The sequence below is a fragment of the Carcharhinus amblyrhynchos genome, chromosome 16 (assembly GCF_965287045.1).
Source record: "Carcharhinus amblyrhynchos chromosome 16, sCarAmb.v2.hapA, whole genome shotgun sequence".
In the NCBI taxonomy this organism is placed as follows: Eukaryota; Metazoa; Chordata; class Chondrichthyes; order Carcharhiniformes; family Carcharhinidae; genus Carcharhinus; species Carcharhinus amblyrhynchos.
Window position 1 is genome coordinate 14,587,908 of NC_137339.1, and position 16,538 is coordinate 14,604,445.

General features: G+C 37.8%; 1 protein-coding gene across 4 annotated transcripts in view; it reads left to right on the forward strand.

Moving 5' to 3' along the window:
• The window catches only part of osbpl2b (oxysterol binding protein-like 2b), an 83,209-nt gene extending 68,854 nt beyond the window's left edge, over nucleotides 1-14,355 (forward strand). For 3 of the 4 annotated variants that reach the window (XM_080204743.1, XM_080204742.1, XM_080204745.1), the window contains exons 8-14: nucleotides 1,723-1,830; nucleotides 6,806-6,895; nucleotides 7,160-7,283; nucleotides 8,878-9,024; nucleotides 10,407-10,530; nucleotides 10,948-11,038; nucleotides 12,927-14,355. In XM_080204743.1, the coding sequence (XP_080060869.1) occupies nucleotides 1,723-1,830; nucleotides 6,806-6,895; nucleotides 7,160-7,283; nucleotides 8,878-9,024; nucleotides 10,407-10,530; nucleotides 10,948-11,038; nucleotides 12,927-13,029 (787 nt within the window). In that variant the 3' untranslated portion in view covers nucleotides 13,030-14,355. The remainder of the gene's footprint in view (nucleotides 1-1,722; nucleotides 1,831-6,805; nucleotides 6,896-7,159; nucleotides 7,284-8,877; nucleotides 9,025-10,406; nucleotides 10,531-10,947; nucleotides 11,039-12,926) is intronic. The other variant, XM_080204746.1, reaches the window with a different exon arrangement.
• Nucleotides 14,356-16,538: the final 2,183 nt, after the last annotated feature.

The following is a 16,538-nucleotide window of genomic DNA, read 5'->3' on the forward strand; positions in this document are numbered from 1 at the left end:
CAAATCAGTCTAGTAAACCTCTTTGAATATTTCTATGTTTTTCATGTATTTGATACTATTTAGGCTCCTACCCCTAATTCGTTTGTTTGTCATTCAGTATTGGTGGTTATGAATGGGTCATTTAGTATCGGTGGTTATGCTCCACAGAGCCTCCTTTTGCTCTTTTAATGCCATCAACATATTCTTCATTTATTTCTCCCTTTTATGTTTATCTAGCTTCCCTTTAAATGCACTTATGCTATTGTACAATCTAACCACTGGGTTAAAAGAAAAAGTTATCTTGAATTTATTAGTGCGTGTTTACGACACCTGTTTGTGGTTGGCCAGTCACTGGGAGCTTCTTACATCCGCCATAATCAAACACTTCCATAATTTTAAAAACCTCTTTGAGGCCACTCCTGTCGTCTTTTTTCTAGAAAATAGAGTGCCAACCTGTTCAATCTTTCCTCGGAAGGTGGCATTGCTGGGAATGAAGTGGGGCAGTTGGTCTAAAAGTGTGTGGGGAACACATGGGTAAGAGTGATTAGTAATGGAGAAGAACAAGAAACAATCTAAAGTAGAAATTCTAAATTGGAAGAAGGGTAACTTCAACAGGACGACAAAGTATCTAACCATGGTGAAATGCAACCAAAAAAAAGGGCAGGAAAATCTGCAATGAAATCTTTAAGGAGAAGGTTTTGGGTACAGGCTAGATACATCCCACAAGAGCAAAATGTTAAGGAAATTAAAGCTAAGGTTCCTTGGCTGCCGAGGAAATTGAGAATATGATGAAACAAAAAACCGGTATATGATGCATATTAGGTAAATTCTTCAAGCCAGAACAGGTCAAACACAATAAGGTGAGAGGGGAAATGAAGAGGAAAATAAAAATAGCAAAAAGATAATATGAGAAGAGAGTTAACATAAAAGGGAACCCAAAAATCTTGTCAACCTGAAAATATGTATTGATGTGTAAATATTAAGTGGGTAGTAAAAGGTATGGAGGTTACTACTGGCACAGGGAGGATTATATATGTTTGGAGATTCATGGCAAAGCTAGAGTAGTGGGTGCTTATTAAGGAAGTAAATGCTGACAAAATGTTGGTAGAAGGGGAGATGATTGACCAAATAGATGCGGTGAAAATTGATGAGCAAGATGTACTGAAAGGGTTTGGTTATGCTTAAGAGTGGATAAGTAACCTGGTGCAGATGGCTTGCATCCTAGATTGCTAAAGAAAGTGGAACTGGAGATAGTTGAAGGACTTGTCATAATCTTCTGATCCTCTCTGGATACAGGGAGGTGCAAGAGGCTTGATCAGCAGCAAATGCGATACCCCTATTCAAGAAGGGCTGTAGGGACATTCCTAGTAATTATTGGCTGGTCTGTTTAATGTCAGTGATGAATAAGGTTTTAGAAACAATAATTGGTGGGGGGAGGAGGAATTCACTAGGCACTTCGAGGGTTGAGTTAATTAAAGAGAACAAGCATGGATGGGTAAAAAGGTTAATTGTACTTTAATCTGTTTGATTTTTTTTGAAGTGACATGAAGGTTAAAATGATCTTAATCCTGTATCATTGGAGTGGTATGACTGGGGCATGTTGCATGAATATAGGTGGAGAAACTTCTAATATGCATTTTGCTCATAAATTGGCCATTTTCAGGAGTAAATAATACACGATGCATGTTCTGCAGTTATTGCACTGAACAATACATGGTTGAAATTGGTTGTTTTTTTTTTCAGGCACAATGAGGCCTATAGTTGGACAAATCCTTCATGTTGTGTACATAATGTAATAATTGGCAAACTATGGATAGAACAATATGGAACAGTAGAAATTGTGAATCACAGGTAAGTAAAATAGTGGAGTGAGCAGCAGGAGTTCAGAAATGTTAAGTCTCTTGTTCCATAATTGTTGCCTGACCTATTGGTATTTCTAGCATTTTTTTATTCCTTAGGAAGTGTTTAATTTTTTTAGTCTTGTTACAGTTGTAACTTCTTCTTCATGTACTGTCATAAGATGGTTGACTTGAACAGATAATTTTGATTTGACTGTTGTATTAAATATAAAGAATGCCTAGTAATAGTGAAATTGTAGATAGGCCAACTTTTCTTGAAATTTATAAGCAAATGAGTGCTGTTCTTACAAATGCTAATTTGAAGAAATGGTTTTGACTTAACACTGCTCCTCTTGTCTTACTCCAATCTTGGCTAAGTTGAGCTCAACAAGGTATTCTTTGTGAACAAATCTGCCGTTGATATTCTTTTGCTGTTCAAAACTTGTTCAGATTTTTCAGTGTTTTAATGGTGATAGATTGGGAAATGTTACTGTGAAAAGGGACCTGGGTGTCCTAGTACACCAGTGATTAAGAGTAAGCATTCAGGTACAGCAAACAGTCAACTGGCATATTGGCCTTTATTATAAAGGATTTGAGTACAGGAGCAAGGATGTCTTGCTGCAGCTGTACAGGCCTTAGTGAGACCATACCTGGAGTACTGTGTGCAGTTTTGGACTCCTTATCTTAGAAAGGATATATTTGCCAGAGGAGGAATGCAGCAAAGGCTCAGAAGACTGATTCCTAGGAGGACAGGATTGTCATAAAAGCAGAGAATGGGTCGACTGTGCAAGAACATAAGAGCTAGAAACAGGAGTAGGCCACCTGGCCCCTCGAGCTTGCTCCACCATTCAATAAGATCATGGCTGATCTTTTCATGGACTCTGCTCTACTTACCTGCCCTGAATTCCCTTACTGTTCAAAAATTTATCTACCCTTTCCATAAAAGCATTCAATGAGGTAGCCTCATTGCTTCACTGGGCAGGAAATTCCTCAGATTCACAACCTTTTGTGTGAAGAAGTTCTTCCTCAGCTCAGTCCTAAATCTGCTCCCTCTTATTTTGAGGCCATGCCCCCTAGTTCTAGTTTCACCTGCCAATGGAATGGAGAAGAACACGAGGAGATCTAATTGAAACACAAGATCTGACAAGACTGGACAGATTGGATATAGGAATGCTTTGTCCGCTCACTAGACGGTCGAGAAGAAGGGGGTCACAGTCTCAGGAGAAGGGATGGGCCATTTAGGACTGAGATGAGGGAAACTTCTTCACTGAAGGTGGTGAACTTGTGGAATTCTCCACCACAGAAGGCTAAGATGGTCAAAGAACTGAATATATTTAAGAAAATAAAATATAGATCCCTGGATCCTAGGTGTCAAGGGGTATGGAGAGAGCAGTGGAATATGTTGTTAAGATAGAGGATTGGCTATGATCATGTTGAATGGTGGAGCAGGTTCAAAGGGTGTATTCGTCCTATTTTCTACATTTCTATGTTTTTCCACTTTCCTGCTTGCCACCTATATCCCTTGATTCCTCGAGAGACCAAAATTCAGTTAAGTCTGCCTTAAATATTTTGAATATGCACACAATATATTGAATAGAGTATATTCACAACCCTCTGGGATAGGCGATTCCAAAGATTCGCAACCTTTTCAGTGAAGACATTTATCTCCATTTCAGTCCTAAATGATCAGCCCCCTGTCCTAAAACTGTGCTCTGTATTCTAGATTCCCCAGTCGGAGGAAACAAGATCTGTCTAACCTGTCAAACCCCTTAAAACATTTAAGAAAAGATCTTAAATGTTTTTGTGAGATCACCTCTCATTTTTGTAAACTCCAGAGAATGAAGATCCAATTTATTCAGCCCCTCATCATAGGTGACGCTCTCACCCCAGGTCCAGCTTAATCCAGGATAGTCAGCGCAGTTTTGTGAGGGGTAAGTCTTGCCTCACAAATTTGATTGAATTCTGAGGAGGTAACGATGTATGTAGACAAAGGTAGAGCAGTTGATGTCATATACATGGATTTTAGTAAGGCATTTGATAAGGTTCCCCATGCTAGGCTCATGAAGAAAGTAGGGAGGTGCGGGATAGAAGGAAATTTAGCCGATTGGATAAGTAACTAGCCCTCTTATAGAAGACAGAGGGTGGTTGTGGAGGGAAAATTTTCAGACTGGAGGCCAGTTACCAGCGGTGTAGCACAAGGATCAGCGCTGGGTCCTCTGCTATTTGTGATTTTTATCAGTGACTTGGAAAAAGGGGCTCAAGGGTGGATTAGTAGATTTGCTGATGAAACCAAGATTGGTGAAGTAGTGGATAAGGTGGAGGGCTCTTGTAGACTGCAAAGAGACATTGATGGGATGCAGAGCTGGGCCGAAAAGTGGCAGATAAAGTTTAACCCTTGTAAGTGCGAGGTGATTCATTTTGGTGGGACAAACTTGAATGCAGATTGCAGGGTTTATGGCAGGGTTCTGAGGAATGTGGAAGACTACTGGGGTTCATATCCACAGATCTCTCAAGGTTGCCACTCAAGTGGATAGAGCCATGAAGAAGGCCTATAGTGTGTTAGCGTTTAGTAACAGGGAGTTTGAGTTTAAGTTGAGCTTATGCTGCAACTATACAGGACCTTGGTGAGACGACATTTGGAATATTGTGTGCAGTTCTGGCCGCCTCACTATAAGAAGGATGTGGAAGCATTGGAGAGAATGCAGAGAAGATTTACCAGGATGCTGCCTGGTTTGGAGGGTAGGTCTTAATGAGGAAAGGTTGAGGGAGCTGGGGCTTTTCTCTTTAGAGCGGAGGAGGATGAGAGGTGACTTAATAGAAGTTTATAAGATGATGAGGGGAATAGATAGAGTGGACATTCAGAGACTATGTCCTCGGGTGGATGTAGCTGTTGCTAGGGGCCATAACTATAAGGTTCATGGTGGGAGATATAGGAGGGATGTCCGAGGTAGATTCTTTACTCAGTGGTTGGGGTGTGGAATGCACTGCTTGCCGTGATAGTGGAGTCAGACACTTTAGGAACTTTCGAGCTGTTATTGGATAGGCGCATGGAACACACCAGAATGATAGAGAGTGGGATAGCTTGATCTTGGGTTCTGTCATAGCCCGGCACAACATCGAGAGCTGAAGGGCCTGTACTGTGCTATACTGTTCTATGTTCCATGTCCAATCCAGTGAACGTTTAGAATGCTGCATTCAATATATTTCCTTAAAAATTGAGAGCATAATTGCATACTGTATTCCAGGTGTGGTCTCCTCAAAGTCTTGGACATTGCAGCAGGACTTCTTTCTCCCTTACAGTAAAGGCCCACATGCCATTTAGTTCCTTAATTGCTTGCTCTACCTGCACGTCCTTTAGAGAAGGAAATCTACCGTCCTTGCCTGGTCTGATCCGCATGTGACACCAGCAATGTGGTTGATTCACAACTGCCCTCTGAAATGGTCTAGCAAGCCACTCAGTTGAGCAATTAGGATTGGGTAATAAATGCTGGCCAGCCAGTGACTCCCCTGGCCCATGAATGAGTTAAAAAAATACTTTCTGCATTCATTATTGCCAAGTCTCTCTGAATATCAAAATTTGCATGCCTTAAGAAATTCTGCTTTTCTATTCTTCTGAACAAAATGAATAACCTCATACCTTCCCCCCCCCAATATACTCTGTCCACCATCTTGTTGCCCACTCACCTGTCCATATCTCTTCTCAGCCTTTTCATATTCTCCTCACATCTTGCATTCCCACCACCTAGCTTTATTTTGTCAATAAACTTACTTACATAACTCTTGCTTCATCTAAGTTGTTATATAAATTGTTAAAAAAAAAAGCTAAGGCCCTGGCATTAATCCTTGCTGTTTCTCTGAGCCACAATCCTTTTTCACTAATGTCCTTACATCATCCTTTATTATCAAAGCTGCTCCATCTTCTTTAACATTCTGTCAAAATGTTGTGTATCTTGGAATGTTTATTTCCCAATCTTGGTCACCATATGACTTTGTATCTCTGGCGATTAGATCGGAATCGTTTATCTCTTTGTGTCACTAGTTCACTTATCTTTATTGCCAATGTTCCATGTATTTTGGTAAAGTGACTCCAATTTTTTTTTTTACTACTATTCCCTTCATGGACTTTATTCTCTGATGCACTATTGCTGTTAAGTACTCTGGTCCTCGCGTCTTACTCAACTTGTCTTTACCACCACTGATATATTTCTTATTAACTCAAGTTTTTGGATTTCTAAATCTCTGATCACCTGAACCATCTTCACACTCCTGTTAGTTTTAAATCATTTTCCCCTATTCTGACTATATTTGCTTGTAAACTCTTAGGAGAGTATCATGCCTATGGCACTACTCTTCCTGACACCTAGCCATGAGTTGGATGGAACTTGTGTTATCTTCACCAGTTAGAATTCCCAGTCCAACATATTTGAGTTGGAGACTTAGTGCTTCTGTTTACCATCCTGTATTCTACCTCTTTTGATTCTCTCTTTATGCCTGAATTCAGCTCTGAGTATCAAGAGAGCTTGAGGTCTTTACAATTAACCTAACTGATCTTCTAATTTATAGTGTCACTTATATTTGCAAGAGATGTTTTTCTAGTTTCCTCCATGAAATTTAGAGATGTAAATTTATGCATTTATAGGAAAAAATGAATCTTCCCCAGTGGGAAGATTCAAAACCCAATCTTGATTCTTCCTGCTAGTTGTGCATTCATTAGAGAAGAGATTAAAGTAAATTTGCTCGAATTCTATATTTGAATTTCTAATCCACAAATGATTTTTGGTATTAGGATAATTCTTCCAACTAATCTCATGCTCATACTGTGAACAATATTAAATTTAAATTATATAGAATGACTGGGTATTAATTCCATACCTCTATTACAAATCTGACCTGAAACCAAATATTAGAAAAGTTCCTTTCAGAGAAAGTGCACATTTTTGAGTCTTTACACTGCTCTGTATTATGACACATGTTTCTTCCCTTTGCAGTACTGGTGAAAAATGTTTGCTGCATTTTAAACCATGTGGGCTTTTTGGAAAGGAACTGCACAGAGTTGAAGGGTACATTCAGGACAAAAGGTTTGTTTGAAGTAAATACACCGATATGTTTTTATAATTACAATTAGTAGCAAGTCCCTGTTTTTTGGGGGGAGAAAACATTCATTTGGCTGTAAATTCCTTAGGACGTGGTGAAAGATAAATAAATGTACATTCTTTTTCTTTCACTTTATCTCTCTTTTCAATAACTGGAGGCAAAAAAATACCTACTGTAAATGCATTTTCCTAATGTTGTATGTCTTCATTAAACTAAAACCATATTGTGTGCATTTTCTTCCTTCGCAGTAAAAGGAAGGTGTGTGTGATATATGGCAAATGGACTGAATGTCTGTGGTGTGTGGACACTAACACATATGAGACCTACAAGAAAAATGATAAGAAGGGTGGAGACCAAAAGAAATTTAAAGAGGTACTCTTTTTACTGCTTGTGTGTACATTGGAAGTTGTGCACTAGGTTATTGTACACCTTGAATAAAACTAGCAAGTACATAAATTATGTTAAAGCAGATGTCACCCGTTGCAGCTTCTCACTCTACTACTCTAACTTTGAAAACAACTTATTGTGACGATACTGTGATTTTAATATATTTATATCATGGTTCTTATGAAGGTTATGTTTTAAGAGCCTGCTCTGTTCAATTGGTGCCGATCTGTTTGTTCCAGGTGGCCCACGTGTTGAGAATATAGAAGGATAATTTATCCTAGATATTGGGTGTTTGTTTTAATCTGAGCCATTGTAATTTTGTTCATTTTGTTTGGGTTGTTCCCTGGGGTTTCAGAGTAGGGTTTGATTAGATTGATTGATTGATAGAGGCCAAGTCATGCGCTAATGAGTGGAGTTGACCTTACGTAGACAAGCAAGTAGTTTTCAGCTCTGGTCTGCAAGGAGCATAAGGTCTCTCTCCCGCGACTGAAGTTTGGAACCTGCTAGAAATTAGGTATTTCTCTCCAGAAGTTTCCTGGAGGCTTGAGGACCAGCAGCCCCCACAGTAGCACATAAGCCTGTTGTTTGCAAACTGATCTTGAAGAGGATTTAACATCTGAGGAAAATTACAGCACAGGAAACAGACCCTTCGGCCCTCAAATAATAGACTGTCATATTTAAGTATTTCAGTTGGTAAAAGTTCCACTAATTTTGCTATATTTGTATTATTACAATTTATTTTAATAAAAGCTTCCTAATAGGTCAATAGAATCTCACCTGGAATGAAACAATTTGTTCTCTCGCTGATGCCAAAATCAAAATAGCTGGTCTAGTCTAGCTTCATAATGCACATTGAAGTTTCTGATTTGGTTCCTTACTTTATACATGTAACTGCCATTCCTGCTGAAGATCCATCAAAGTTTTATAGCGCAAGAATAGGATGTGAGCTAAGGAAATTTGTCCCTGTTTGTCTTTTCTTTTCCCCTACACATAGGGTAGAATTTTAAAGATGTTGAATAATTGGCACTCCCCAACCAAGTGCAGGAGTGGGGAATAGCCTTCAGGAATGCGGCTCCCCTTCACTATTTCCCACCCTGCCCCACCTGAGATGGGGAAATGTGTAAATGTTGCTTTCCTACCCAGCCTAAAAATTGAGGCTGGGCAAGTTAAGGCCCTTAAGTCACCACTTGAGGGCCATAATGGGTGGATTTCCTGCCAATTGCCCTGCCTGCCCAAACACAATTGCATCTGGGTTTGGGCTGGCGAGTTCCTGACGGAATTCCATCTATTCAATTTTATGTTCCCCAACGACAGCACTTCAGAACCTGGTAACATAAAATTCTGCCAACGAAGTTAGTTCATTTATGATTAATACCTGAAGTACTAACACGATGCATGTTATGAAGCTTTGCTGATAGGCATACTGTTTATAACCCATTGATTTCAAGCTCTAGTGCTCTACAGCAGCTTTGTTTTGATTATGTAGAGGAAGTTTTATTTTCAATTAGAGACAAGAGTTTCTGCTCTGAATGTGTGGATTGTTAATGTGCTCTTTCTCACAAATAGCTTTATAAAGCAGATTGTTGATATGTTTCAGCCAGAAGATGATGTACGAGCTGACAATGATGAAGCTGACGAGATGCCTGAAATTCAGGAGACTGTACAAGTCATTCCTGGAAGCAAACTACTCTGGAGGATAGCAGCAAGACCTTCATACTCTTCTCAGGTAAGAACAAAAGTCTGATATAACCTTAAATAACACTAAGCAAAATGTGTGCATGTAGACATTGCCTGTATGTGCTGCTTCTGACACTGAACACAACATTGTTGTGTTACTAAACAATTAAAAAAACATTAAGATCAAGTGTATTATCAATGTGGTGCACTTGTTCGAAGTCATGAGGTTACACTAAGGATTCATTTGAAGTAATTTTTTAAAGCGGCATCTCGGCTTTTTGACTAAGATGCAAATGAAATCAAGCCTTGGAAAAGGGGCACAGCCTGCTCCAATCAGCTTGTGTATATCAAGCCCAAGACAGGAAGCGAGAGCCCTGTCTTGTCAGCTTGGATCGGGAATGTCTCACTTGCTGAAACTCTGAATTGAACTTTGATTGGATTGGATTGAATTGGATATATAAACAAACAAAAAAAAATTCAGCAATTAAACACCAGATCAGTAAATGCATAAAACCCCATGACAAAATTATGTTTGAAAAGCTAAAATTGGCACTGAGCCAATGGGAAATAATGTCCTGAAGAATAGATGCGTTGAATTGTTAAATCAAAGACCTCACAGTTGTATACTTCAATGATGCATTGTTTAAAGTGCCAGTCAGTGTTTCATAACCATTCGACAATATTGCTAGTGGCAGTACTATGCTCAGAAAATGAGCTATGGAATACATCAATGTAACGAAGAGAAGTAGGGCTTTGAGAACAGGGTCAGTAACTGATTAATTAGCAATTTGAAAATGCTGCTTACTATTTTAATCAACTCTAGTGTTCAGTTTCATATTGTAAAACTATTGATTAGCTTTTTTTTCTTTTATAAATTTACAAAGCCACATTAATATGGAAACTTCCTAAGTTAAATTATCATGCTGTAATTGCACCTTTGTGCTACTAAGTGATGAAATACACCCACTGACGAGCATGTAATTATAGTATGACATATTTCTATTATAAATGTAGACATAAAAATTTATAATGGAGATACATATTTGTAAAAAAGAGGGGACAAAATTAAGTCTGTGCTCTCTTGGAGATGATACTTGACTACAAGTAGAAAAACTTGGATTACACTAGCTGAAAAAAGCCTTTAAAAGCTGTTTTTGAAAGTTAACCAAAGTCCAAACTTGGAATATTGGATGTGGTTATCTCTTTTGTAAGCAGGTCAATGTGTTGATACAGTTTTCCATAGGAAAACCTGGAAGGAAGTCTGCGAGCTTAAAGATGCCTCTCAGAAGTTTATATCTGTGCATTTTTAATGCATATTAAAAAGCTACCCTAGGAAATGCATATGTCAAATCCAGCAAACTGTTTTAAGTTGTGTTCACTGTTCTATTGCTGTGCAATACATAATAGCAGACAAAATGTTCCTATTTCTAGATGTATAATTTCACTAACTTTGCAATGATGCTGAACGAACTGGATGAAGAAATGAAGAGTGTTTTAGCTCCAACAGATTGTCGTTTTCGACCAGATATCCGAGCTATGGAAAATGGCAACATGGGTACGTGCATAAATTGGTGCCTACCAGGGACAGAATTTATTTTGTTCATCTACCTTGTTTTGTGGATTCATGCTAATTCATTCAGACAAACTGTTTTAATGAACAATAAATCAGATCAAATAACCTAAATATTATAGGAAGTGTTAAACTAGTTTAGATTATCTATTTTACTGTATGATCTAAGATTAAAAAAGATCAAGCACCTTGATCATAATCAAACACATTTTGTAATTAGACCCAGCAAAAACTTTGGGGTAAGTGTGTGTGGTAATCCTGCTTTGAGTTGTAAATTTAATTAATTCTTTTGATGTTAATGCCAATGTGCTAATGCAAAGATATATCCCGAACAACAGCAAATTACTACAGCTTCACCGCAGTCTTTTTTTTAAACTAAATGTGCAATTATGTATTTGACAGATTTTGCAGGTGCAGAGAAAGAAAGGTTAGAGGAGAAACAGCGAGCTGCTCGTAAAGACAGATCCAGAAATGAAGAGGAATGGAGAACCAGGTTAATACGTTCCCAATTTACTGGCCCCAGAAGAAGCATACACTTAAGAGTCTTTGAGCTTGATAGCTTTTCCTTTTGCTCAAGAAATCTTAATGTAGGATCTGAAATATATCCTGGGAATCACAAGGTTGAACACATCCTTGTGTTCTTAACATTTTGCATGTCTTTTTATTAAAACTTCCAATACTGATTCTTGCTAGACTGCCACGTTTCTCCTGAATCTATTTTTTTTCAGCCTTTTCCAGCAGCCAATACTGATTTGCTTCTACAAATCAGTCACCTTCAGTATTAGAATTTCTGTGCAACTTCCTTTTTTGTTCCTAACTTCCTGATTTTTGTGCTGTAAAGCATTTGAACCCTTCTGTTAAATCAACATAATCTTGAAAATTTGCAGATAAGCCTAAAAATAGCTTAGATCTGCAGATATTGAAATGAGTGTTTCAGTTCTTTGCAATGAATGTTAAATCCATGCATTATGAAGTCTGTTCTTTATACTTTTATGTATTAAAATAATTAAAGTATATCCCCATACATTTATTATTTAAAAAGAAATAAATATAATTTGAAATATATTGTTCATCGTGGAGAGAGGCTTGAAGCACATCAAGGTTGCACTTGTAACCAAAATGTAGGATAAACAGTAAATATTTTAAATGCCAGCTATAGATCTAAGTGGGTCTTTTTCAGAATGGCAGCCGGTGACTAGTGGTGTGCCTCAGGGGTCGGTGCTGGGACCACAACTCTTCACAATGTAGATTAACGATTTGGAAGAAGGAACTGAAGGCACTGTTGCTAAGTTTGCAGATGATACAAAGATATGTAGCGGGACAGGTAGTATTGAGGAAGCTGAGGGGGCTGCAGAAGGACTTGGACAGTCTAGGAGAATGGGCAAAGAAGATGGAATACATGTGGAAAAGTGTGATGTTTGCACTTTGGAAGAAGGAATGGAGACATAGACTATTTTCTAAATGGGAAAATGCTTGGAAAATCAGAAGCTCGAAGGGACTTGGGAGTCCATGTTCAAGATTCTCTTAAGGTTAACGTGAAGTTAGAAAGTAAATGCAATGTTAGCATTCATCTAGAGAAGGCTAGAATACAAGAGAAGGGATGTACTTCTGAGGCTGTATAAGGCTCTGATCAGACCCCACTTGGAGTATTGTGAGCAGTTTTGGGCTCCGTATCTAAGGAGGGATGTGCTGGCCTTTGAAAGGGTCCAGAGGAGGTTCACAAGAATGATCCTTGGAATGAAGAGTTTACCATATGTGGAATGGCTGAGGACTCAGTCTGTACTCGTTGGAGTTTAGAAGGATGAGGGGGGATCTTACTGAAACGTACAGGATACTGCAAAGCCTGGATAGAATGGACGTAGAGAAGGTGTTTCCACTAGTAGGAACAACTTGAACCAGAGGGCACAACCTTGGACTAAAGGGATGATTCTTTAAAACGGAGATGAGGAAGAATTTCTTCAGCCAGAGAGTGGTGAATCTGTGGTATTCTTTGCCACAGAAGACTGTGGAGGCCAGGTCATTAAGTGTTTTTAAGACAGGGATATATAGGTTCTTGATTAATAAGGGGATCAGGGGTTATGGGGAAAAGGCAGGAGAATGGGGATGAGAAAAATATCAGCCATGATTGAATGGCAGAGCAGACTCGATGGGCTGAGTGGTCTAATTCTTCTATGTCTTACTGTAAACTTTTACTTCCTGAATGCTGACTTTATTGGGATGAAATGGTAACTAATACATGGGTAAATTGAATTTACTGCAGGGCTTGCATCATAATGAGACGAAAAGAATAGAAATACACCAAAACCTTGATTTGATTTGCTTAGAAATGTTTTCTAAAATGTTTGTTTATAACAAAGTTCTGATTAATTTTATTTCTACAGGTGGTTCCGACAGGATATCAATCAGCACACACGAACAACAGACTGGATTTATACAGGGAAGTACTGGGAAAGAAATTATGAAGATTGCCCTGATATTTACTGAGGATTTTTATTCTCAACAGAATCGTTGAATGTCGATCAAGTGACTTTAACATTTCTACAACTTCTAAATCTTCTACCCTGGTTTTGTCTGTTTTACTTTTGTTTAACTTACACTGATGTCAATCCCAGAATCTCTAACTATAATGTTTATGTGCAATAACTGAAAAGAGATTTTGGAAAGTTTCTCCTGGCTGTTCATATATAAATAATACAATGCTTGAATTGTTTTGCTAGCATTTCTAATCTGACATAATTGGGTGCTACTTCTGAGATTCAAGGATTATAGTAGAAATGTTTAGTGGAGTTCCGTTTTCCCCCCTCCCCCCCCCACCATGCCTCCCGCATTCCCACTTCCCAGATGGCTAATTCAATTGATCGGTGTGTATCTGAGCCATGCAGATTGGGTGGGGGGAGGGGGTGTGGAAATCCAGATTTGATCCCTGAGCTAGCTAATTTCAGCCAGGTTGTGGACACTATAAAGGGTTGTTTCATCCCTCAGTTAAGTAGGGATAAGCTGCCAAGAGGTGGTACGGATAGTGTGGCTGAGGGGATCACGCCCCTGATGTTATCCAGTGGCCCTGATTCGTTGAGATGTGCACGTGCAAACGATGGATGAGGACGAAATTGGATGCAAATGTGAAGCCACTTATGGTAAAATATCCTGCAGTCATTACAAAAGCTCACAGCAAATAAAGGTGACTTGAATGAAGTACCAGAAACAGCTGGTATACGTGGAATTACATAGAAGGCTGTCTTCGAGAGAGAAATGGAGGAAACTCAGCAAGATAAAAGGAGAAATAGTTTTATTTTAAGAAGATGGCTTTACTGGTGGTTATGACTTGAAAACTAGGTACTTGTGTTTTCAATGGTTAATCAAAATAAAACTAATATACATAGGTCTGAATAAAGGTTGCAATTCCACTAGAATGGTGTACAAACATAAACTTTGCATTGCTTTTCCCTTCTTTGTTTCCTAAGAAATGGAATTTCACATCAGTGCAGAAGTATTGATCTGTACATGAAACAATTGCAATTTAATAAAGATTTTAATAAATGTTTTGGGAGTGGGGAAAGTAATTGACTCCAAATAGATTGAGTCCATAAATGGGTCCCCAATAACCAATCTATTGTACTGACGCTTGCTAGATGCTTTTCAATGAACCTATAAATCGGTGAAGGTAATTGAAATACATACAGCTGTTAAACAGCCCTACAATCTAAATAATTCAGTGGTGTTGCACACCTTATTGTCAAAAAAACTTTTCATGAAAGAGGTATTTTGTTGATTTCATTATTGCTGTGAAAATGAATAAATTTTCTCACTTCAGATTTGGTGTTGCTTCTTTGGAATTTAGATTTTAATCTTCCATGTGTCCCTTACCTGAAGTATTGCTCTCAAGATTAATACTTTTTTTGGCTGCCTAGAACTGAACTTTATGTAATGGACTTCTGTTAATGGTAATGGGTATCTTTAGTAATCAATCAGCACATCAGTGGGGGAAAGGTTTTTTTACAAGTCTTAAAACATTTGAGTTATAAGAATACAAATGTCAGTAGCCCAGAATCTTGATCCATTCCGTTTTATTTCACTCCCCGACAATATCCTCCCTCTCTGTGAGAGTGACCATTTGTTTTGCAATAATACACTCTAATGCATGTTTTGAATGTCCCTAGATATGTGCTGTTTAAAAAAGTAACAATGCCGGGAGCTGCTTGCATCATTGTTTACGTGAAGATTTACAAATCAAAAAACGAAAAAAAGTGTAATTGTATATTTTATTGCCAAAGTGATCTTTATTTTGTTTGTGTGCTTGTGTGTAGATGTCCTGAAGCCATAATGTTAAAATGTTATTTCAACTTGAATTCAGAGATACAATTTTGTGGAATAGAGAATCAAATTGTACAAAGATAAAATATACTTTCACTGGGCTTGAAATTATGGGAACTTTTGCTAATAAGTTAGTGAATTGTATTTACTATTGACGGTTATGGATCAATAAACAGACTGGAAACTAAAGAACAGCAGTACCAACCCCCATAGATGAAAGGGAACTGTTGCCATTTTTTGAGTTATAAAGATCACTTTTCAACTTTCTCTTGGTCAACCCCTTTTTTAAAAAATTGACACTTTTGTGTTCACCTGGGGGGGGGGGTGCAGGTGCAGAATCTGAAGCATTACATGTTCTCAAATGTGATCAGAACATCTATAAAATATTTTGAAAACTGGGAAGTGCTAATGTTTCAGCTTCCCAAAAGGAATACTGAAGCAGTTGCAGGGATTCAAGACATGGTAAAGTACAACTTTGTGGAAAAGTGTCTGGGGAGACTGTACATACAGAAACATGCACATATAGATATATGCATCAACCTAAGATATCATGGGTATAACCTAATCTGTTCTTGATGCTGTTTGTGTTCTCCAAATTGTATAGGAAATTTCTAGCCAATTAATTTGCTGTTGTACTCTATTGTTCTGTTTTCTGGGATTGAGGCGTACTCAAGTAAATTGGTCCAGCTGCTGGTATATTTTCAGCAGTCTTCTGTATTCACTTGTATTGTGCTGGATAACTTAACTAAATTACATTCTACATGTTTAACTGGTAATATTTTTAATAGCTAGCATTGCAGTTTTTACTTTCACAGCACCGTTATCAAAAACTATGCAAATGTCAGATGCATACTGCTTCCAGAACAAATCACAGCAGGACATGTTATTAACACATCACTTTGTGTCCCCATGATTTTCTTAACTTGTATTCTTTTTCCTCCAGTGCTAATTTGTAATGCATGAAACACAGACATTAGAATTTTGGCGGTGAAGTGAAATGTGTCATTATATGACTGTAAGCAAGTGAGAAATGAGAATACAAAGATTGCTGTCTGTTAAGCTGGGGTTTGGAAAGAAAACAGTGATATATTTAAAGAGACCATATTTATTTTTGCTATTATATGGGCTGAAGTTTAAAACTACCAAATGTATAATATCGACAATGTTTTATGTTCCCTTAAATACTTCTAATAATTTTGGCTAAGCATTTTTAAATATTACAGAAAGTGATCTTCTGTATTTATGGTACAGATGTAAAAAAAAATATAACCAGATTAGATGTACTAAAGGCTTAAAAGATATAAGATGGTAGAGGAAATTTGATTTTTGGTAGTTATTAACTACAGTCTAAGTACAAGTGTTTCTTAAGATACTGTCTCTTTTCAAATTAAACTTGTAAACTTGTCTAGTTTTTACTTTTTATCCAGTTTGCAGTGTGACTTACTCCAGGACTGTCACAACCTGAATTATGTTCATGACAATTTTTTTTTGTATGGAGTAATGATGTTTAATAAAGCACTATTTCAAGTTAAACAATCTGATCCATGTCCTGTGCTCCATAAAATTGATATACTTCTAAATTATATATATATATATATAAATTATTGTAGTCTCAACATTATAACTTGAAACAAAATAATGTCATTTTAACTCATTTGACTAGGGATAAATTGAACTGTGAC